The sequence below is a fragment of the Camellia sinensis genome, chromosome 4, assembly GCF_055761805.1.
Source record: "Camellia sinensis isolate YWXY chromosome 4, ASM5576180v1, whole genome shotgun sequence".
NCBI lineage: Eukaryota > Viridiplantae > Streptophyta > Magnoliopsida > Ericales > Theaceae > Camellia > Camellia sinensis.
In genome coordinates, this window is record NC_138964.1 from 38,682,762 (window position 1) to 38,708,281 (window position 25,520).

General features: G+C 36.1%; 1 protein-coding gene across 1 annotated transcript; it reads left to right on the forward strand.

Annotated features, from left to right (window-relative positions):
• Positions 1–718: 718 nt before the first annotated feature.
• Positions 719–2,304, forward strand: LOC145824573 (putative GDP-L-fucose synthase 2). The gene is made up of 2 exons (XM_082924644.1): positions 719–855; positions 1,003–2,304. Exons 1-2 carry the CDS (start codon positions 756–758, stop codon positions 1,944–1,946), a joined length of 1,044 nt encoding a protein of 347 aa, XP_082780770.1. The 5' UTR covers positions 719–755; the 3' UTR covers positions 1,947–2,304.
• Positions 2,305–25,520: the final 23,216 nt, after the last annotated feature.

The window sequence follows — 25,520 nt, forward strand, 5'->3', positions numbered from 1 at the left end:
CCTGGTTTGGCATATTGCAAATAATTTAAAAAGTCAAAAAATTACTAAAAAAGTTAAAAAGTTGCTACTATTCACTTTAAAAAAAATTTATACAAAAATTATTGCAACACATTTGGCTGTCCATAGACTTTTGAAATGAACTTTATGGAAAAATTGCACATGATCGGTTCACAAACAACAAGGTCCTGTTCGGCTCATGGGGGTTCATCATGGGTTCCATTTTGATAATCTAAATCGTGCAATGTGTAAATTCGTTGAGTACTATATATCTATAAAAAATCACGTTGATCGGATATCGCAACTACATGATCAAATCAGTTTTGTATAAAAAAAAATAGATGGTGTTATATTTGACGATTGGAAAAAAAACTAATTCGATCAGATAGCTATCGATATCCGATCAACGTGATTTTTTACAAGCATATAGTACTCGACGAGTTCTACACATTTAACGATTCAGATTATCAAAACGGGACCCGTGATGGCCCCCACGATCCGAACAGCACCATCCAATGCTCTTCCAAACTTCTCGTACACACTTTCTTATATAATTTTTTAATACATATTTTTTTGTAAAAAGTTAAAAAATTAACCCAAATATTCATATTTTTTTCTCAACTTTTTAATTTAAAAAGATAAAAATTATACTTATTTAGAATACTCAAAAAAAAACCTTAATTCGAAGGTAATATATCAATATTGACCGTCCGGTGAATTTCTTCATTCAGTCGGTACAAATAAACGCACAGTAACGGATGGTTTTGACAGTTAAAAAGGAAAGCTTCAGTGCTGAAAGCTGCAGTTGGCTCTTTCTCTCTCTGCGATCAAACATGGGAGGCCCCAACGGTTCCACTGGTACTCTCTCTCTCTCTCTCTACCTTAATCTCTTAGATCTACACAGTTCTCTCTTTATCTCTCTATATATACGTATATCCATACATATAATTTCGATTTCTGCAAAACCCTAATGCCAATCTCTCTCATCTCTGTCTATCTTTGCAGATTCCTTCACATTCGACAAATCCGCGAAGATCTTCGTCGCAGGCCACCGTGGCCTCGTCGGCTCCGCAATCGTCAACAAGCTCCGCCAGCTCGGCTACACCAATCTACTCCTCCGATCTCACTCCGATCTCGATCTCACTCGCCAATCCGCTGTCGAAGCCTTCTTCGCCGCCGAAAACCCCCAATTCGTAATCCTCGCTGCCGCCAAAGTCGGCGGCATTCATGCCAACAACACCTACCCCGCCGATTTCATCGCAATCAATCTCCAAATCCAAACCAATGTAATCGACTCAGCCTATCGCCATGGTGTAAAGAAACTCGTTTTCTTAGGATCTTCTTGCATTTACCCTAAATTCGCCCCTCAACCAATCCCTGAAGACGCATTGTTAACCGGTCCATTAGAGCCCACCAATGAATGGTACGCGGTGGCAAAGATCGCCGGCATCAAAATGTGCCAGGCCTATCGAATTCAGTACAATTGGGATGCTATTTCAGCAATGCCCACAAATTTATATGGCCCAAATGATAATTTTCACCCTGAGAATTCGCACGTGTTGCCCGCATTGATGAGGCGGTTTCACGAGGCCAAGGTTTCGGGTGCCATAGAGGTGGTGGTGTGGGGAACAGGGTCACCATTGCGCGAGTTCTTGCATGTCGATGATTTGGCAGATGCGGTGGTGTTTTTGATGGAGAAGTATAGTGGGTTGGGGCATGTGAATGTGGGGAGTGGGAAAGAGGTGACAATTAAGGAGCTTGCTGAGTTGGTGAAGGAGGTTGTTGGGTTTGAGGGTGAGCTTGTTTGGGACACTTCGAAGCCAGATGGTACTCCAAGGAAGCTCATGGATAGCTCAAAGCTGTCAGGATTGGGTTGGGTCCCAAAGATATCACTCCGGGATGGGCTTGTTGATACCTATAAATGGTACTTGGAGAATGTCAAGCAATAATGCAGGTGATATCACCCATTGTGTTTTCTAATGAGCTATCAAATCCTTGTTTTTTTACATCATTACTTTAATTTCTTCTTATAGTTCATGATGGAAGCTAATATTTATAGTGTACCATTTATAAGGAGTGTTATTTCAAGTGCTTTGTGGTCTAAGATCTACATTTAGAGACCACTATCACATTTGGCATTGTTATGTACTAGTAATGTATTAGAAGAGCTGTTAGTATGTTATACATTGCCAAGGTGAGGTGAAACCTTGGGAACTATGGCCTTGCAGCCATACTATTATATGCCATGTTCACCTTAATCTTGGTTATTTATGTGATTTTAAAGTAGTTTGAACTGCTTTTGTACCATGTTCTTGTATTGTGGATGGAGATGTGCTTCCAGATCTATGTTGGACTTTTCTTTTGTGGTTTTTGCAGTACTTTCTAGTCTTCATATGCTGTTTCTTCCTCTTGTATTAGTGTCAAAAATTTACTTTTTTGTTGCTCTAGTAGAAGTGGAAATTGATGTTTTGATTCTCTTGAAGAGAATGTCGAGCAGTATTTTTCTCCTTTGAACCATAAAGCACTAATGCCTTGTTGTGTTGGGAACTCTTCACCTATTATACCTCGTTAGCAAACACAAAGATCAATGGGATGCTCAATTAAGCAAGAAAGATTCAATGAGAATGTTTACTACTGTAATTGATGTCAAGGCCTTGAAAATAAATTTCAAGTCAAAGTGCACCAAATAGCCTTTGTTGTTTTTGAATTTGAGAGTAACTGATAGGAATTTTTAATCCAAGCTAATTGAATTAGATTAATTCTAAGGTATTTAAGCAAAAATAAATATGAGAAAGGTAAAGAAATCAACCACAAAGAGAGACAATGATACAACATGGCAACCCAAATTCAGGAAAAACTATGGACGTAACCAAACCCACTAGTAACCAAGATTAAGTACAAAACTCACTAAAATTGAGACCAATATCCTACTTAACTTGCATAAGAAAATCCTGTTGCACCAATCTTGTTGTGGTCTTTGCCAATCTCCTTTTTGTACTATTTTGATTTTCACTAATTGCGTCAATCCAAGCTCCAGTAAGTTTGATCAATGTACTTGCAGAACTAAATCTATAGCAACCCTCTCTCAAGAATGTGAAAGAAGAATGAAAATGAACTATATGAAGCGCTCTCAAGTTTTTGTACTATAGGGAAAATAAAATGTAAAAAAAAAAATTTGTTCTAGAATGCAACCCAAAGCAAAATGTGCCAATGCTTTTGAATGGGACTTCATTGCGTTCAAACAATGAATAAATACAAAAAGAGGGCTTGCTTGGGAAGAGTGATGATTGATGGTAAGTATTGGCATGATTGGGGGGTTTGTTCTACAGGTGATAATAGGGGTTCACATGGTGTTGTGTAAAAACGCATAATGAGGGTTAGAAATGTCTTCTTTCCTCTTATATGTTTTAGGGTGGCTGATGGCCGTAAAATTCATTTTTATCATGATTCCTAGTGTGGTTAGAGTTCTTTTAAGGGAGGTCTTTCCCAATCCTTTTATGTGGTTGGAGCATCCTTTGTTTAGAGATAATTTTGTTCTTTGGTGGAATGAGTGCAATTGTTTAGGTTGGGAGGGTTTTAGATTCATGAGGAAGTTGAAATTAATTAAGGAGAAAGTAAAGAAGTGGAAAAGGGAAACCCTTGGCAATTTGAATAGGCAAAAAGGGGAGATCTATGAGAGAATTGAAGAGATAGATGCTCTTGAGGTGTTTTGCAGGTTTGGATAATTTTTTGAGGAGAGAGAGGAATGAGCTAAAATTTAGAATGGAGGAGATCATTTTTAGGGAGCAAATTTCCTAGGCTCAAAAAGAAAAAATTTCATAGGGTTGCGGAAAAAGGAAAAGGTTCATTAAGAAGTTAGAAATGGGGCAAGGGTTGGTGGTTGAAAAAGAGGATCAAATCATAGATGAGATTTTAGGTTTTACCAAAACCTTTATTCGGATGGAGGGGTAGTCAGACCTGGGATTGAGGGTCTTGAGTAGGCGCCAATTGATGAGGCATTGGCTAGGTGGATGGAAAGGGCCTTTTGAGGAGGCGGAAATTAAAGAAGTAGTTTCGAATGCGAAAGAGATAAAGCTCTAGGATCAGATGGTTTTTCTATGGCTGTTTTTCAAGATTGAGGTGGTCAAAGAGGTTAGAGGATTGGAAAAGAGCTTTGCTTTCAAAGGGAGGGAGGTACACGTTGATCCAATCCATTTAAAATGATATCTCCATTTATTTTTTGTCCCTTTTCAAGGTGCTGGTTAGCTACGTTACATGGACTTTGGTGCGGGTATGTATCTAGAGGTCGGACTCGGCAAACCTCTAAATGAGGGGTACGTGGATATGTCTAAAAAGTACCGAAAAATTAGACATGGGAACGTGGACATGGCTAAACATGGATGTGTCAAAAAAATATTATGTATTTTTCTGATAACATGGCAATTCTATTATAATTTCTCTTCAAACCAAAAGTACCACACCCAATAATTTCTCTTCACCACACCACACCCACTGATAACCCATATTTGAATTGGCATTCCACTAAACATCACTCCAATAATGAATCAAAGTGGTGGGACCCAAGAATAATTAAATAACCATTTAGCCTCAAAGATATACTTGCACAGCGACATAAAGACCATTTTTCTCTTCCTCAATTCACTCCAGTTCCTAAAAAGCTGGGTTGAGAAAGAGTAGAGATAATGAAGTCGAGAGAGAGAGAGAGAGGGCAAAGTCGAGAGAGAGAGAGAGAGAGAGGGCAAAGTCAAGTAAGAGGGAGATCGAAGAAGATGAAGAGCGCAACCTGAGATGAAGAGCGCAACTTGAGATGAAGATTGAAGAAGATGAAACGCGATTGCAGTCCTAATCTCCATTTTTGTAGCCCTAATCACAGGTATGTCATCTTTCTTCTTACTGCATGCCGTATCTATTTTCTTACTGTCGTATTCGTGTTTGTTGAGGTAAAATCAAAACCTTAGTGAATGAATATCAATTCATTCACTTTTATATTAATGAACCTAACTTACAAGGAGAGCCCCCTAAGGCATGAAATCGGGAACAGATAATTACAAATATATAAGAATATTCTAACACTCCCCCTCAAGCTGGTGCGAAGATATCTCTCATCCCCAGCTTGCGTAGAATATCATGAAATGGGATGTTCCCAACCCCTTTTGTAAGGATATCAGCGAGTTGTTCACCAGACTTCACAAATGGAGTACATATTGTGCCGCTAGTGAGTTTCTCCTTGATGAAGTGACAATCAATCTCAACATGCTTTGTCCTGTCATGTTGAACTGGATTGTGAGATATGTTGATGGCAGCTTTATTATCACAATATAGTCGCATGGAATCCATTTGATCTATCCCCAGATCACTCAACAACAACTTGACCCACAAGAGCTCACACACACCTTGTGCCATGACTCTAAACTCTGCCTCCGCACTAGACCGGGCAACCACATTCTGTTTCTTACTTCTCCAAGTAACCAGATTCCCTCCAACAAAGGTACAATACCCCGAAGTGGACCTCCTATCAGTTACTGATCCTGCCCAATCTGCATCTGTATAGGCTTCCACACTAAGATGATCGTGTTTGGAAAAATAAAGGCCCTTTCCAGGAGAAGATTTTAAGTATCTCAGAATCCTCATAATTGCCTCCAAGTGTATTGCATGAGGAGCATGCATGAACTGGCTAACTATACTAACTGCAATAGCGATATCAAGACGAGAATGGGATAAGTAAATGAGCTTACCCACTAACCGCTGATAACTCCCCCTATCAACAGTTGCTTCTCCAATATCATCACTCAATTTCTGGTTAGGCTCTAGAGGAGTGTCACAGGCTTTGCTTCCAAGCATCCCTGTTTTTTTCAATAGGTCAAGGACATATTTTCTGACACATGAAAATCTCATCCTTGGATCTGGCAACTTCAATACCCAAAAAATACTTCAGATTTTCCAAGTCTTTGATCTCAAACTCACTTGCCAAATACTTCTTTAGCAGAGGAATTTCCCCAGCATCATCCCCTGTAAGCACTATGTCATCCACATACACAATGAGAGCCGTCGTCTTACCATGGGAGGAATGTTTAACAAACAGAGTATGATAAGCCTGACTTTGTTTGAAACCATACTTCACCATCGCTTGAGTAAATCTCTCAAACCAAGCCCTTGGAGACTGTTTGAGACCATATAGTAACTTTCAAAGTCGACATACCTTCCCCTTTGTCTGAAGATCTTTAAAATCAGGGGGAATGTCCATATACACCTCTTCTTCTAGGTCACCATGGAGGAAAGCATTCTTCACATCAAACTGGTGAAGTGGCCAATCTAAATTAGCTGCAAGAGAAATGAGTACCCTAATAGAATTCATCTTTGCAACTGGAGCAAATGTCTCTTGATAGTCTACCCCATATGTCTGAGTAAAACCTTTTGCTACAAGTTGAGCCTTATAACGCTCAACTGAACCATCTGCCTTGTGCTTTATGGTATACACCCATTTGCATCCCACAGTTCGCTTGCCCCTAGGTAACTCAATCAATTCCCAAGTGTCATTCTTACGAAGTGCTTTCATTTTCTCAATCATAGCAAGTTTCCACTCAGAGGTAGTGAGAGCATCCTGAAAATGATTAGGTATACTCAGAAGAAATGTTGGACACAAAGGCTATATGAGGACGACAAATGAGAGTATGACACAAAATTAGAGATAGGATGTTGAGTGCAAGATCTCACATCCTTTCTCTTGGCAATAGGAATATCAAGATCAGTTGTGTCAAGAATAGCAATATTAGTAGACTCAAGAGAAACAACAGGGTCAAAGTTACCTGGACTCTTATCAGAAGTAGGAGACGGCAGTGGGTGAGCAGAAGTGGTCTCTTATATCCAAGTAACTTTCTGTCTGTCTTTGTCCCTGACATAAACTTGCCTTTCCCTGTCCTTGGTAGCGTTAGATTCCACCATAGGAGTAACAGTGACAACAGGAATCTCTTCACACCAAGGCTCCCCCTGAAGGGATGACTGGGACACCGGAGAAGACAAAAAGTAAGACTGGGACTCAAAGAATGTGACATCCATGGACACAAACCACTTACGAGAAGGAGGATGATAACACTTATATCCCTTTTGAGTAGGGGAGTAGCCGAGGAAAACACACTTGAGAGAGCGAGGGTCCACCTTATCACGAGTAGGGGAATGATTGTCAACAAAACAGACACACCCAAAGATTTTTGGAGAAATGGAAAACAGAGACGCGGACCCTAAGAGAACCTGGAGAGGAGTCTGTTTATGCAATACTAGAGTAGGAAGACGATTAATGAGATAGGCAGCGGTGAGAACGGCCTCGCCCCAATGGAACCGAGCCATGTCAAGAAGATGACGATTCTTGCGCTCTGCCACCCCATTTTGTTGCGGGGTATTGGTGCAAGAAGTCTGATAGATAATGTCATGAGTGGAAAAATATCTCTCTAACCTCGAATCAATGTATTCACCCCTATTCTTAGAACGTAAGATTTTGACAACAGCCCCAAATTGAGTACAAAGCATTTTATGAAAATTTTAAAACACAGAGAAAATCTCACTCTTTTCTTTCATGAGATACACCCAAGTAGTATGGGAAAAATCATCAATAAACGTGACAAACCATCTATGGCCTTTCAATGACACAATACGAGATGGACATCAAACATCAGAATGTATTAAAGAAAAAGGAACTACGCTTTTATTAATACGAGCAGCAAAAGAAGCTCGTGTTTATTTGCCAAGTTGACAAGACTCACATTGAAAGTCAGACACATTATTTTTGGTAAAAACAGAAGGAAATAAATGTTGAAGCAGATAAAAGGAGGGATGACCAAGACATCGATGCCACAGCCATAAATCGTCCTTGGTGATTGGAGATTGGATAGAATGATGTGCAACCTTGTCAGCCTGATCCAAGATATAGAGACCATGATCTGCTTTACCACTGCCAATCGTCCTCCCCGTGATAAGGTTCTGAAAAAGACAATGATCAGGGCAGTGTTTTTTAAGGCGAAAAGCAAACCGAGGCGACAAGGTCACCTAACACCTAAGCGCGAGGCGACGAGGCGAGGCAAGGGCTTCATCGAAGCGAGGCGACTAGAAAGGATATTTTTTAAAAATAAATGGTATAGACAAAAATATAAATATTTACAAGGAAATTAAAGGATAATTCAATGTTTCAGCATAAGGAAATTAAAGAACATATTGTAACAACATTAAAGAACATAAAGAAATTAAAATAATTGAAATTAATTGAATTAAAATAATTAATTGAATAACCAGGAAATTAATTGAATTAAAATAAACAAATTAATTGAATTAAACAAATTAATTGAATTAAAATAATTAATTGAATAACCAGGAAATTAAAATAACCAGGAAATTAATTTTATTGAATTAAATTAATTGAATTAAAATAAACAAATTAATTGAATTAATTGAATTAAACAAATTAATTGAATTAAACAAATTAATTGAATTAATTGAATTAAAATAATTAATTGAATAACCAAGAAATTAAAATAATCAGGAAATTAATTGAATTAATTGAAATTTTAACACAGAAGAAAAAAATAATTGAATTAATTGAAAAAAAATTAATTTTTAAATAATTGAATTAATTTTAAAAATTAATTTTTACGAATTAATTTTTGAGAATTAAAAATTAATTGAATTAATTTTAACATAGGTTTGACAGTGTTCTTCAATTAATTGAAAAAATTGAACAAAGAAGAACAGGTGAAGTCGAAGGGAAGAACAGGGGGGGAATAACAGGTGAAATCGACAGTGAACAAAGGAGAAAGGAAGAAGAAGAAGAAAGGAAGAAGAAGGAAGAAGTAGGAACTCACTTCAGAATGACGTCCGAACGAAGTCGACGAACGAAGACCCAAATGATTCGACTTCGGAAGAAGAAGACCCAGAAGACCCAGATGTCGACGAACGAAGTCGATCTAGGGTTTGGACTTCTTATTTAGTAAAGCCCAGATGATTCGAACTTAAATCAGGCCAAAATCTGATGAAGCGTCGCTTCTCTTCGCCTTGCGCTTCATCGCCTAAGCCTCGCTTCAGGCGTTTCTCCATCGCCTCACCATTTCGCCTTGCCTCAGTGTGTGTGAAGCGCTAAAGCCTCGCCTCGCCTCGCCTCGCTTAGCGCTTAGGCGAGCGCTTAGGCTGCCTCTGATAACACTAGATCAGGGAAAAAAGTCATACTACAATTCAAATCCTGAGTAATACAATGCAAGGATAAAAGATTAACAGAGAAATTAGGAACATGTAAAACTTAAGAGAGGAAGGGTAGGAGTGGCACGAATTAAACCTTTCCCAGAGACAGAAGAAATAGTACCATCTACAGTGCGAACTTTGTCGTGTCCTAAAGAGGGCTTATCGTCGAAGAAAAGATCAGAAGATCCAGACATATGATCTGAGGCACTAGAATCAATAATCCATGGGACAAACTTATGGGATAGGAAAGCACTGGGAAGAGAGGTTAAGTTACTTGATCGGGCAAATGAAGAAGAGGATGCATCCGGAGGAGTGGTAGAAGACCGGCGGTCCAACAAGTGACGCAAAACATCCTCAAACTCAGAAGAAAACAAGCCAGATACCCCATCAGAGGACAAGCCAACTGGGGCTGGAGTGGAATCAAGTATGCCAACTGCACTGGACTGATAGGCTCGTGGATTAAAGCCACGTCCTCTAGACTGGCTGGACCGGCCTCCGCGAGAACCAGACCGATCACCTCGACCGCCGGATGGAGCCCCATGAAGCTTCCGACAGGTCTCACGAGTATGTCGTGGCTTGTGGCAGTAATCACAGAACAAAGGGTCCTTTGTAGAAGGATTAGGAGAAGCACGGGGTAGAGTGGTCCCATCCCGAGGAGGAACAGAAAGTAAGGCAGAGCGTTCTGGAGAAGCAGTTGGCATCATAGCAGAACGACGACTCTCCTTATTCTGTACGTAAGCAAAGGCCTCCTGAAGAGAAGGAAGAGTATCCATGCCAAGGACACGACTCCGGACTGGATCAAATTCCAGATTAAGACCTTCCAGGAACTTGAAGACCTTCTCATGTGCAATAAACTTCATGTAGCCAACGAAATCAGTAGTGCAAACAGGTTTATAGTCCTGCAGGTGATCAAGACGTTTTCAGCCATTGGTAAGAAATGTGAAGTACTGAAGAACAGTCTGCTCCCCTTGTACGGAGCGCTCGATGGAACGACGCAACTCAAAGGTCTGCGAAAAATTGCCCTTGCGAGAATAGGTGGCAGCCACAGCTTCCCAAACATCCCGGGCAGTTTCTATGGACAAGTAGCCTTCACCAATATCCGAAACCATAGAATGAATAAGCCACCCCATAATCAAGGAGTTAGTAATCTCCCATTGGGCATAACCAGTATCATTGGTCCCTGGTGGTTGAACCCTTCCAGCAACATAACCCATCTCCCCTGCTCTTCAAAAAAAGAGTCAGACTCTGCGACCAGGCTAGATAATTCTGACCATTAAACAGCGAGGTGGTAATTTTGAGGCTGGGATTGTAGTTTTCGGATTGAGTAGGCATAATGAGGCTCTCCACTTGAGGTGGCTGGATATGAGTGGTGGATTCACTAGTAATTTCAGCCATCTGAGTATGCTACTTATTTAAACCACAACTAGCAGAATCACAACTATGGGAGGAAGAGAACAACCAAGAAATGACAATTACAGACCATTATGGGAGCATGAAAATCAAATTATTGGGGCCATCTAATGACCAAAAAATAAATTAAAAAATAATACTGAAATCAGAACCTCAATCAAAACAATTTTTATTTTTATTTTTATTTTTTATTTTTATTATTATTATTATTTATTTATTTTTTTGAATAAGGTATCACGATCAATCAGTATCTCAGTAGCAAACCTCACAAAGACATGCGAGAAGCCACAGAGAAACGAAGAGACTGCCGACTAGACTGAAACAGACTGTCGAACTGCCAAAATGTGTTGTCTGGTCCTGGGTGAACTCCGACGGAAGGCGTCTGGTCCTGGGTGACCTCCGACTGGCTTCGTCCTGGCTTGGATGGCCTCCGACGGCTGTCGACTGAGCCTGGAAGGCCTGCTGCTACGTGCGCAAGCCCTAGCGGAAGTCGTCTGGTCCTGGGTTACCTCCGACTGGTGTCGTTCTGGCCTTTATGGCCTCTGACGGCTGTCGGCTGAGCCTGGAAGGCCTGCTGTAGCGTGCGCAAGTCCCATGAGAGGTCGAAAAATGGTGATGGTGGGTTGGCTAGAGACGGATTTTTTCAGAGTGGTGATGGAAGGTGGCGGAAGAAGCTGGGTTTAGGGTTTGGGCTTTGATACCATGTTTGTTGAGGTAAAATCAAAACCTTAGTGAATGAATATCAATTCATTCACTTTTATATTAATTAACCTAACTTACAAGGAGAGCCCTAAGGCATGAAATCAGGAACAAATAATTACAAATATATAAGATAATTACAAATATATAAGAATATTCTAACAATTCGTACTAGATTATATACCCGTATCCTTGTCGTGTCGTGTCGACATGGGTACTTCGCCAAAAGTGACGAGTCTGTGTAACACATCCGGTTAGGATTGCTAAATTTATTGAGAGTTTAATGATGGATTTTTAATAGGAAGGAAATGATGAGAGCAAAAAGATGCATTTGGTTAGATGGGAGACTATTTTGTTGTCAAAGGATAAAAGGGGGCTTGCATTAGGAAACATTGTAGCAAGAAATCTTACTGTTCTCGGAAAGTGGCTATGGAGATTCCCTTTGGAGAGTGACTCATTATGGGATTCTATTATTAAGAGCAAGTATGGGGTTCACGATGATGGTAGGTCCATTCATGTGGTTTTGAGAGGTAATTATCGTTCTCCTTGGAAGTCGATTTTTCATGTTTTTCCTCTTTTCTCTAGATTTCTCTCTCTAAGGGTGGGAAATGGGGAGTCGATTCGGTTCTAGGAGGATATTTGGGTTGGAAATTCATCTTTTGCTAGAGATTCCCCGGGTCTTTATAGGGTCGCAAACTCTCATGGTTTCTCCATTGCGTCGTTTTCATATTCTCGTTTGGCTACAATTGCATGGAATCTTAATTTTGCTAGAAATCTTATTGATAGGGAGGATGGTGATTTAGCCTCCTTGTTGTCTCGCATTGATCATTTGTCATTGGATTCTTCCTCAGATGATAAATTGGTTTGGCTCCTATATACTTCCTGTGTATTTTCTTGCAAATCCTTCTTTGGAAAAATCATTGAGAAGCCAAATATTCCATTTTTTCGTCTTTACAAAAGAATTTGGAAGTCTTTTGCGCCTCTAAAAGTGAATTTTTTTATATGGTCTTTGGTTCATGGAAGTATTTTGACCAATGATGCCCTTCAAAAGATGAGGCCTAATTGTTGTCTTTCTCCTCATTGGTGTATCATGTGTAAGGTAGAGGGGGAGAATCTGAATTATATGTTTTTACACTGTCCAGTGGTAGTTTGTGGCAACAATTTTTTGCTTGGGGTGGCCTTGCTTGGGTGGCACCCGAATCATGTAGTTCAATGCTCTCTATTGATTTTCGATTCTTAGGCCTAAACAAAATAGCAAAGGTGTTGGGGCTTTGTGCAGTGTTTGCTCTATTCTAGGTCAAATGGTTGAAAAGGAATACGAGGATCTTTGATGACAAAAGTATTGACATCTTTTCGATGTGGGAGAAAATTAGAGTTCTTGCATCTTTTTGGGCTTCAGTTGGTCCCCCAATTAGGGGAATTATGCTTTTATTTATTTATTTATTTTATTTTATTTTATTTTATTTTTAGCGATTGGAAGTCAGTATGCAATTTGTAGTTTTTTTAGTTTTTTTTTGGTTTTTACTTTTGAGGACTTCTTGTCCTCCTTTGTATTTCTCTTTTTTCCATTTTAATAATTCTTCTTTTGCTGCTAATCAAAAAAAAAAAAAAAACTAGTCAAGCACTCTTCCATACGTGTTGAACACATTCAAATGTGCCTCATTATTATTATCTTTTAACTTGTTAAGAACCCACAGACCAACACACATTAGAAGCTTGGAGGATACACGTCATTGCTTACACTTACACATATATAAAATCTATTGCAAGTACGAAGAAAATAATGACAATGGGGATTATACATATTGATTAATCCCTCCTCCTTTAGACTTCTTGGTCATGTTTGGTTTGATTTTCAGAAACTTGTGTCAGTAATTTTTTCTAATAAACTAAAATTATCTTTTTCATAATTATTTTTATCAAATTAATTTCAATTTTTTCAAAATAATTTCTGATTTTTTTTTTTTTTGAGAAACAAATAGCCCTTAGTTTTTAGGAATTCAAAAGCCAAAAACTTTCAATTTATTTGTGAACAGAGCTTTTCATAATAAATAGTAGGACTTTTACTCAAACTTCTTTTCTGAAAAAGAGAGGGCAAATTCTTGATGGATTGGTGTTGTGTGTAAGAGGGAATTGGGAGTGTGAACCATGTCCTATTACATTGACCAAGCGATACCGAGGGAGGTGTGGATTGTGGTGTTCTCAATTCTTGGTTTGGAGTGGGTGATGCTTGTATCGGCTAGGGAGTTGTTTTCATCTTGGAGCAGTGTGTCATTGTGCAACTGGTAGGTTTAGGAAGATGTTGGAGGCCTCTCCACTTTGCGTTACATGTGGTGTTTGTGGAGTGAGAATAATAGGATCTCTTTTGAATATTTGGAGAGAGCAATTCTTTGTTTGACAGGGACAAGACTCGTCACTTTGTCTTTTTGGATTCGGGAGACTTATTCTTCTTTTGGCAATTTTGTTGACTTTTTGGGCGAATTGCACATTCATGTGGATATATAGGGAGTGATACTTTTGTTTTGCGATTACCCGTATGGAAGTAAGAAACTCATTTCCATCAAGAAAGAATCTCACTCCCAAATGAAATAAAACCCCTCAACAGAACCACTCAAATATAAAAATCTTAAAGAAATAAAAGAAATAACTCAAAATTTATTCTAGTACTCTCTTTTTACATATTATTTATTCATACTTAACGAAGACAATTTGTAGTTGACATTTATATCCAATAATAATTTATATTTTAACACATTACAACTAAGTAAAAGAAAATGTTAAAGTATATTTATATATATAATATATAAAATATATACAGCCTTCTATAGGCACTTGTAATCTTAAAAATTTCTATATGCCCTCTCTCCCACACCCTGCTCCCGTCCTTGCTCGTACTTCGTGCAACTAGGATTGCCTCTAGGAAATGAAGTTACTGTTTTGAAATGATGTTTATGTTGTCTTTGCATGCCATGTTTTCTTGGGAGACTACTTTCTGTCTGTTTGGGAAGAATGTTTCTTTCTTTAAAATGAGACCTTGCTTGATATAATGGTAATAGCTTGAACTTTCGAGTGTGAGAAAGCGTTTGAAACTGAGTGTAGGAACTTGCAATTGATATTGAAGGATCTTCATACCTAGTCCAGCCCTTGCAGCACTACCTATTGCTTCTTTCACTCCCCCTATTTTAGAGTCTTAGTATCAAGTTACTGTTTCCTTTTAGTCTGCTTATATTATCTGGTATTAAAGTCCAATACAAATAATTGACCTTCATTTTGATCAAGGTATTAATATCCACATGAATAACTCTAATTTAAATTTTAGACTATCCCTCCATTTATTACAGCAGAAAACTTGACGAAAAACTTTTTTCAAAAAATGTTTTCTTATCTATGGTTACGACTTTGAAACTAATGTGCCTAGTGGTGATTGTATTAGTAGCGGTGTTAGTGGAGGTGGCGGTGTGCTGGTCATGGTGTTGAGGTGGTGGTGGTGGTGGTGGTGGAGGTGGGGTGGTCATGGTGGATAAGGTGGGGGTAGTGGTGGTGCAAGTGGAGGTGGTGGTGTGCTGGTCGTGTGGCGTTGAGGTGGTGATGGTGGAGCTGGGGTGGTCATGGTGGATAAGGTAGGGTAGTGGAGGTGGTGGTGGTGGTGATGATATTGGTGAGACTTGATCTGGGAAATGTTGTCCACCTTTCAAAAGTGGAAAACATTTTTTGTTCCTAGTAAGTTTATTTTCTGTTTTTTTTTTTTTTGATAAATCGTAAGTTTATTTTCTGTTGACCACGAAAATTCCTGAAAACACAAGAAAGAACAAAAAAAGCAAAAAACAAGTAATAATTGTTTTGCAATGATGTTTAGGCTGTCTTTTTATGCCATGCTCTTTTGGGAGACTACTTTCTGTCTGTTTAGGAATAATTGTTCTGTTCTTTCTTTAAAAAAGAGACTTTTCTTGATACAATGGTAATAGCTTGAATTTTCTAGTGTGAAAAAGCATTTAGATCTGAAGGCAGGCACTTGCAAATACCTAGGCTAGCCCTCCCAGCACTCCCTATTTTTCTTTCACTCCCCCCTATTTTAGAGGCTTAATTTCATGTTCCTGTTTCCTTTTTGTATTTTTTTTTGTAATTTTTTTTAATTAATTAATTTATGTATCTTGGAACAGGTTTCCTTTTTGTATGTTGATATGTGACATTTAGAGTCAAATACAATTAGTTAACCTTCTTTAAGCTTTAGTTACTTTCAAGCATTTTTTGTTTCAGTAATTTAGGCCTCGTTTGGCAACAGGCTTTTTTAGTAACTTTTTGACTTTTTGGCTAAAATGTGATGTAAAAAAAACTAGTATGTTTGGGATGATTTTTTGGCTTTTTACGAAAAAATGTGCAAAAAGTAGAGAGAAAATTGAATCTTTGACTTTTTGGTATGGGTTGTTGGCTTTTTGATTTTTTTAGTAATTTTTTAGCTTTTTGGCTAAAAGAGGCACTTGCCAAACGAGGCCTAAGTATCAGCTGCTTAAGTTTTCCCCTGATCATATAAAATTTAATCTAAGATCCAACATGAGTAAAAGATTATCCAACTTTAGTTATTAATACCTCTAATAGGGGAAGGCTTGACAAAATTTTTATCTGAATCAACTAGAGTGCTTTTTGGGTCACAGTTATTATCGTTTGTGTCAAAATGGAGAGTAGTAAATTTGCCTGAGATTTGTTGTTCTTGTGAAAAGGTGCACCTGGAATTGGAGCTTTTGTAATGGATTGTTTTATGATTGACATCGTTTTGTCAATTTATATTGGTAGCCGACTCTGCACAGAGGCTTGGTAATTTATGACTTCATCCACCCAGCTATGGGCTCTTCCTGTTTCTCACTTTGACTTGTTTAGTTTTAGAAGACTTGATGTTGATTTTTTTGAATCCGGATCCTCCGTCGCACTCTCCTGTAGCGTATCTCTGTCGCCCTCCAAAATGACGTCGTTTTGGAGGTTTTTTTTTTTTTTTTTTCTTTTCTTCTTCTTCCTTCGATCTGGAGATTAAGTTTTTTCTATTGTGGAGGTGCCATATCTCTCTTCCTTGTGCGAAGAAACCCTATATTGAAATCATGATTCAGTAAATTGCAGGTTAAGGTAGCTTATTTATTCAAAAAAAAATAAAAAATATTACATTCTAGCTAGCTTACAAGAAAAAGAAAATACTGAAAAAAAAAAAAAAAAAATTGCAAGTTGCAGCAAAACCCAAGAAACATAAGTGAAAAAATTAAACCAGCATAGTTATACCCATTATGATATAAATATATATATATATATATATATAGTGGTAGCTCAGATTTTTGCCATAGAAAAAGATTGGGATTTACATCTTTCAGCCATTACCAGTTCAAAACCTTCATGTATAGGATTACATTCAACATCTTCATCCTTTCCTCGTCTTCATTCGTTAGTTTCCAAACCCAAATCCAGATTCAAGTAAGAGAAAGAATAAAGAGTGTAGTGAAGAGGATGAACACTGTGATTGTCACAGAGCAAAGAAATCAAAAGAAGAAATCAGATTTTGCCAATCAAAATCAGATTTGGGTTGTTTTCTTGAGCCAAAACCCGAAGAGCAGCTGGAAAAATGAACGAGTGTTAAGAGTGTTAGAGAAGTAGCCCATTTCTTGAGTCAAAATCAGATTTCTTGGGTCTCAGATTTGTGAATGAAGTGTTAGAGAGACCGCCTCCGTGCTCCTCCTCCTCGGCGCCACCGGCCTCAACAACCGAAACCCATCAACAGAAAGAGAGAGAGAAAGAAAGAATGAAGAAGAAGAAGAAAAGAAAAGAGAAAAAAAAAAAAAAAAAAACCCTCCAAAACGACGTCGTTTTGGAGGGCGACAGGAGTACGCTACAGGAGAGTGCGACGGAAGATTCGGATTCGATTTTTTTAAGCCCTGTGTATGTTTGAACAGGTTCTGATTTATGTTTTTTTATTTATTTTTCATTTTTTGAGGAAAATGACAAGATATATATAGATAAAGCAAGGTACGCCACAAATGGTTCATACACAACAACCACTAACAGAAGCAGGAGACAACAATGAACCTAAGAAACAAAAGAACACCCACCAGCAGCTACTTGTGATCTGCGTAGTGCGGGAAGGGACTCAAAAATTCAGAGAAACAAGATATTAGGTGAACAAAGGTTAGATACACGGATAATTTTGTTATCGAAGGGAATGCGATCACCCGTTTTGCAAAATTCGAATTTGATGGTTAGTTTTCAAAGAACATTTCATGCTGGTTAGTATTTAATCCATCATCAGCCTCTGTTGGAAGGCATTGTTTTATGAGTTCTATATATATATATATATATATCACAATGGCCGTTCTACACACCTGTTCATTGAGAGGACTGCATGTTTTGTTCAGTGCTGGTCTTATAGTGCTCTAATTAGTTGGAAACAAGCTTGAAAAGTTGCCTTGTTGTATTGGCTTAATTTTAATCCTTCACTTAACCTAATTTTTACACATTTGCCTTGGTTGACTTATCACTGTTCTCTTAGTAGATTACCTCTGGTTATGAACGGAGACATCTGTTGAGACATAACTCCACACTTCATATTTCACTTTGTTTTTCGTGTTTATGGTGAGGGTTGGTTGGCCCCACGGTAAGGCTTGCTCTTAGAGTCACGAGAACCTCTCTAGAAATGGAGATGAGGTTGTGTATATTTTGCCCTTCTCAAATCTCGCTTTAGCGAAAATCCTGTGCATTGAATGACCCAATAAACACAGTTGCAGCCTAATAATCCCCAAAGAATCTAGAAATGATTTTGCTATGTTTTGAAAATCATTTTAAAGAGAATTACCCAGATAGATGGCAAGTGATTTGCAAATGAAAGTCATACAAAAAGTCACACAAGAATGAATGATATGGTGGTGACATTTTTTGAAATTATAAATCATTTTAATGAGCCTTTTGATTTGAAATGAATCGACACAAATCTACCATGCCATTTTGTATGAATTTTTTGTTTGTATATCATCATTCCACCCAAATTTGTTGTCAAAATCCTTTCCTTTCTCTATTAAGCTACAATTTAAAATTTTGAATTTTGAATTTCAAATCAGCAAACTTTTGTTTGGGATGATCTAAAAATAAGTATTCTTTTTAAATTTTTACGAATAGATGTACAGAAAAGTAGAGAGGTGATGTGACTTAAAAAGATAAAAAGATAAAAAGTGTGTATATAGCACACCCGAAACGTTGATTGCTCGAAGTGCATAGTTGCAATTTGGATATAATAGATTACATCATAAATTTCAAGAAAGTGTAAGAGTGTTATATGAAAATGTTTGGGAAGAAGTAATTTTAATAATTTTTTGACTTTTTGGGTAAAATATGAAGTGAAAAAAATTAGTATGTTTAGGATATTTTTTAACTTTTCACAAAGTAACGTACAAAGTAGAAAAGAAAATGAGTTTTTAATTTCTTTATATAGTTCTTTGACTTTTAAACATTTTTAGTGATTTTTTAACTATTAGGATGTTGCCAAACTTAGGTTAAATTTGAAAAAACACGGTTATTTTAGTATTTATTTGAAATCTTTCTGCTATGTCCATATTTGTCTTTCTTGAAAGCCACTTAACAAAACATATGTAGATAATATCTCAAGGGTACAGTTTATTTTTTCTTATGTTTTTAGTCTTAAAGTTACATTTAGATCTAAAATTTGTAGAGAGAAAAGAAAAGGAAAACGAAAACGAAAAGTTAAAATCATTTCTATTTTTTCTCCCTTAATAAATTACTTTTCACAAATTTATGATTCAAATACAAATTTGCGGTTAGTGATTAACAAAAAAGACAGATTGGTTTGAAGTAGAGGAAAAAGAATGTTGTATTTCTTTGAGTTTTGTTCATGGCTTGAGGACCCAAAGGTTTGATGGTCTTAGGATTCTACTCTCCTTTCCCTCCTGGTACTTGTACGCCATTAGTCATCGATAAATACTTAGCTTAGAGGGTGGTCACCCTTTCCTGTGTGAAAATGATCAAAATTCGAACACGTTGCGTTTTATTGGGAAATATCAAAACCATGGGAGTGAATCTCCAGGGCTGTCACCTTCTTTGGCCAAATCTTCCAACCTTTTCACAATTACAGTTCACTATGATAAACAGTTAATTGAATGATGATCATCAGGCAAAGCTGAATTGTTGAGATTTACTTGTGCTATTAATCAGATTTTATACTGGGCAATAGGGATGTGCTTATGCTAGGGAAATGGGCACTAGGTAACTTGATGCAAGAATGTGCTTATGCTATTAATCAGATTTTACAGTGGATCCACAAATGAAAAGGTGGATCCACAAATGAGAAGGTGCTTATGTGCTTATGCTATTAATCCGGGTGCACATTCTATGGTGTATGTATTTTAGGAAAATTATTCAATTTTCCTGGAGTGCTACCACGGAATTTGCAAGTGGTGCTTTCAATCAACGAAGTCGTGGAAAAAGAAATGAATGAAACCAACTCTCAAACGACACACCAAAATGAGTCAAGTTGATTGCATCCATATGTAGATATCACTCTTATTGATCCAGCTATATACCATGTAACAAACTAAATTAGTGCTATTAACTAATTTCATTCATCTATTGTTATTAAGGCATATTGTGCAAGTACATAAGGGTCTGCATTGGCCTAGGTGAGGTTGTCTCAACCCGCAAAATTGGTGCCCAAATCCACTTGTGGGCTAAACATGATGAATTTTTTTTATGGCAGGCCAAGCCAGGGCAGGCCACAGCCGAAATCCTATATCTCCCTGCTTAATGGTATTGGCCGAATAGGCTAGGTTAAGATTTGAACCTACTTTTCAGATTTTTTTTTTTTTTTTTTTTTCCTTAGATTGATAAGTTGACCTTTAACACTTAGGACCAGGTGTAGATGGGTTGGGCTTTAACAACTAGGCCCAAGCGCAAATCCAATCCAAGCCTTATTTAGGTTGGCCAATGATATGTCGCCTTGTGTTGGACCGGGACCTTTACATATATACATATAAATTGTTTACAATACATCAACAATAATAACAGCGGTGCTCGGACACCCAGTGGAGGGTGACCCCAGCACCCCACCTCCACGTGGGGGCAGTTAATGGAAGATAATAAAAGAAAAAAAAAATATATGGACCAATTAAAAAATAGTGAGAGTCACTCCACTGGGGTTTAAGGCATTTTTGCAATAATAATTTTAGAATAAGATTAAAAACACTATTTTTACCATATGTTCTATTGCCCACTTATAGTGAAAGTAAGACTTACACCATGTTGATTTTTTTTTTTTTTTTAACAAAAAAAGATGTTCTGAGGTGTCATCATTACATCCGTAGGCCTAGGTTCCGGGGTAGCCGGTTGCCAGCCTGATTTAACCCAACCCATAGGAAGGGATCCATCACCGAAACACCAGCAGAACTCATCAATCGCCTTAGCCACGGACAAATTTTGATCGGAGTACAGCGCGAGATCTCCGAAGAAAACCTCTAAAAAATTTAAGATTTTCACGCCCCCTAAAAATCGAATTTGACTCGTAACTATAAAAAGACAATACTTTCAGTACTGAGCCACCACCGTCAGTGGTACACCATGATGATGTTTGAGTCGTTCTTTTATTATGAGTGAGTGGTAGAAAATACTCTCTGTCCATAGTTAGATTCATAAATTTATTGTATTTTGGTGAGAAGTTACGTCATCCATCTACACCGCTACACCTTGAGGAAACCCAAAAAAAATATTAAAAAAATCTGAGAAAAATAATGACACTAACATGGAGTACAAAAATTGGAGGGGGGGCTTGTTTAAAGCTTGAAAACACAACAGGACATAGCCTGAAATTGCAGACCCACTTAAGATTGTGGAATTGGAAAATAATTAATGAGGCCCTTGGCTCATGGGGCTCCCCACCCTACACTAAATGGTGCAACTGCAACACCTTCTTTTCTTTTTCTTTTTCTGTTTTTTTTTTTTTTTTTTTTTATGCCCAGAACACACAAACAAGTTGATTGGTCTACTTAAACGTCAAATTTCTAGTTGAATAATAAGATATTCAAATTTTGATCATTAAAAAGAGGAGCAAATTTTCTTAAAGTGTCAAATTTCTAGTTGAATAACAAAATATTCAAATTCTGATCAGTAAAAAGAAGAGTAAATTTCCTTAAACTGTCAAATTTCTAGTTGAATAGTAAGATATTCAAATCCTGATTAGTAGGATGGTGCTGGTGGTTCAACTGCAACACATTGCAAATATAAGATATCCCTGTTTGGACAGGTCCTTATAGCACATGACTACAGATAGTCTTCTCTCCTCCTTATTACTCTAATTAAAAACTGGTCCTGAATTTGCAGACAAGACAACGTATCCAAACTACTCAAGTCATTCATTGCATGTGCAGACAGACTGACCTTTCAAAATCTTACACATTTACACAATTTGTTTTTTTCATTATAATATTTAGATCTGTTTGGAAATTGTGGGTAAAACTCCTATTTTATTTTCAATAAAATTTTGGCAATTTCTACTTTATAATCAAACACTTGTCTTTTAATTCATTTTATTTTCAACAAATCTAAAATTTAGGCAATTTTTAAGTGTACAAGCGCATACAATATACACTTACATAAGTTCTAATAAATATATATTAGTTACGTTATAAAATCGTGTAAGTTTTTATAAATATACGTAAATTGCGATTTTTCAAATTTTGTTAACTTACGTATATTTGTAAAGATTTATCCAATTTTATGAGATAACATATATATGTTTGTAAAAATTTACGTAAGAGCATATACTATGCACCTTGTATACCTAAACATTTTCCCTCAAATTTTACACCTCCTCCCTCCCATGAGAAATCTGAACACCGCCAAGAGAGAGAAGAGTGCGAAAATAATGAATTTACGACATATATATGGTGTATTTTACATTGGGATTATATATTTTAACTATGGGATTTGAGAGTATAATTGTTGGAGGGGCGACTGGTGAGGAAGGAGAAAAGGGGAGGGGGTGCAGCAAGGAAAGGGAGGTGCAGGTGAAGGAGGAGGTGCGGGAGGGAGACCAAGTGGGTGAGTGTTTGGTTGTAAGATTTAAATTGTTGGAAGTAGAATGATGGTTAAATTGTGCAAAGGAAGTAGAATTATGGTTAAATTGTCCTTTGCATCGAGCTTTATTTTAGTTTCATACATAAAACCGTGATAGTCAATTCGTTATATTTTTAGTCAAATATATTTTATTGTTTAAGTCTTTAACAAAAGGCTGTCATGTTACAAGCATGTAATTACGAAATGAAAATACGAGAAGAAAATTATCGTTATTTCCTATCAATACACATTTTGTCGTATATGATAAATATGTGAGAGTTATAATATATATATATATATATATATATATGCTGAAAATATGGACTAAGAGGCAAGAAAATTATGTTACTGTGGAAAAGAGAATTTTGTGATTCCAAATTCTACGAAATCCTAGATCATTTCCTTTTAGTTAAGAAAAAACTTTCTTTTTCTTTTTCCTTTTTTTTTTATGTGATTTGGATGAGATATCTTATTTTAATGATTTGGTTTGCTCATTTTGTAGAACACAATATGTATATCATTCATGAAAAAAATTAGGTCGATTCGATAATCATAACTTTTCTTATTTTATTTCGTTTGTTTTCCAAAAAAAATTGGATGACCTATTTTAAAAAATCCACCTTTTTTTTTTTTTTAATAAACAGACGCGATAAAAATGAAAAAGTTTTGATTATCGAATCGATCTAATTTCTTTTAATGATGATGTACATGAAAAGTTTTACAATATGAACAATTTGAATCATAAAAACAATATCTATGATAAGTCTCATATATGTGAACAATATGGTGAAATTCATATTTGAACTCCAAATAATCTTTTTGATTGATTGAACTAGATAAGTTCAAGTTGGGAACTCTAGGCATGATAATTCAGAATATTGTTTATTAATGTTGGTAGTTTTCTATTTGTTTTTTTGTTTAAAGGTATAAAATAAAATTTTAAATTAAAAAATATATTTAGTGAGTTGTGATGAGAGTGAAAGATGAATGGATGTAGTGATCAGTGGTGAAGTGTGGCTGACCGTGGCTGCTAGAGTTAGTGATCATGGTGTCATCAAGTTCATGCGGTGACTGGAAGTATTGTGATTAGTCCTTATATCTTACATACTGTATATTTCAACTTGCACAAAGAATTTATATAAGACACGTAAAATATAGGGTAAATTAGAAACACCCCTCGAGATTTGGTAAAAATATAGATTTCTCTTGAGATTTGAGAAATTACATCCCGTTCCTAAGGTTTATATTTCCATAATAAATTACCCTTTGAGATTTTTATTTTCATATAGATTCTCCCCTAATTTTTTCTAATTTGTTATGAAAACTTGACTCTCAGAGGACAATTTATAATTTCTCAAACTTCAAAGAAAATTTTGTATTTTTACCAAACCTTAAGGGGATGTTTGTAATTTGTCCTAAAATATACTATCCTCACAAGTTGTTATCAAATATTCCAAAAAATAAACTTATGTGAGAACCCCATTTCTTCGAAGTTGCAATCATCCCCTCAAGGTCCCACCATGAAAATAACCCATGAAAATTTAGAGGGAAAATTATATTGACTTTTTTGAAATTTTAAAAAAACATAATAAATTTTATAATTTTGATATAATTATAATGATTTCTTTTAAATTGTGTTTGGATTATAGATTCAGATAAAAATTTAAAAAAAAAAAGAAAAGAGAAAAATAGATAAAATGTAAATAAAATATAACTATATTTCATATACCATTCACACATTTTTTTTCTCTTTCTTTTCAAATTCCACTCCAAATTCATAATCTAAACACAGCCTTAACATTTTAATTTAAATTACACTTAATTTTTATCAATAATTTGTTAGTCCTCATTTGGCAAATTAGTTGGGTTTAAGTTGGGACTAAAAAAGCACACAAAAAGAAAATATAAGCTAAATAAACTAATAGAACAAAAAATTACATTCAAACCATAAAAATTTGATCTTTGTGTTTGGATCTTGGATTCAAATAAAAATTTGAAAAGAGAAAGGAAAAAAAATGGATAAAATGTTAATAAAATATAATTATATTTCATATATCGTTCATATTTTTTTTCTTTTCCTTTTCAAATTTCACCTCAAATCCATAATTCAAACACAATCTTAACATCTTAATTCAAATTACAATTAACTCAATTTTTATCAATAATTTGTTAGTCCTCGTTTGGCAAATGAGTTGGGTTTAGGTGGGACTAAAAAAGTACAAAAAAATAAAATAGACTAAATAAATTAATAAAACAAAATTTCACATCTAAATCATAAACATTTTATTTTTTCTATCAAATTTTTTTTTTCCTAAACGGAGCTAATTTAGTCAGGCTAATTTAGCCAAAAATTAAGGATAAAAAAGTTTTTCTCAAACAAATCCTCAGTTATATAGATGAAAATTTTATATTCATCTCTTCTATATTAAAATATATATATTTTTTCATTTATTTGTGTGTTTACACTATTTACATTTATTCTAGCCTATTTAATTATATTAAAAAAAATCGACATAATTATTTTTAAATTGTAATATAATTTGTATTTTCTCAAAATTTTAAGAGAGATGAGTAATTTACCCAAATTTAGGCTTAAGTTTGGGAACATTATAAAAAAGCCAATAAGCAAAAATTACACCATTTTACATTTCTGTATATATTTTTATAAAAAGTCAAAAAATTAAAAAATTAAAAAAATAAGCAAATTCCAAACACCCACTACTATAAATTAGTATATCATCTCTTTATATTTCTACATATATTTTTATAAAACGTCAAAAAATAAAATAAATAAGCAAATCTCCAATATCCTCTTAAACAAGCTGAAATCAAGCAACAAACCAAACACAGCCCTCAACTTCACGGGCATAGAAAAAATCAGAAAAGATAAAAATCATCAGAACATTCTCTCTCTCTCTCTCTCTCTCTCTCTCTCAATCTCTCTCAATCTCTCTGCATAATTGATAGGACACTTACATGGACATTTTTTTTTTTTTGGAACTGGTACATTGACATTATTCATCCCAAACTCAAGCTTTTCCATTTCTCCTCCTCCCTCATTAGGCCTCAAACCTAATTAATAACTCCCGCATTCTTTTGTTTTC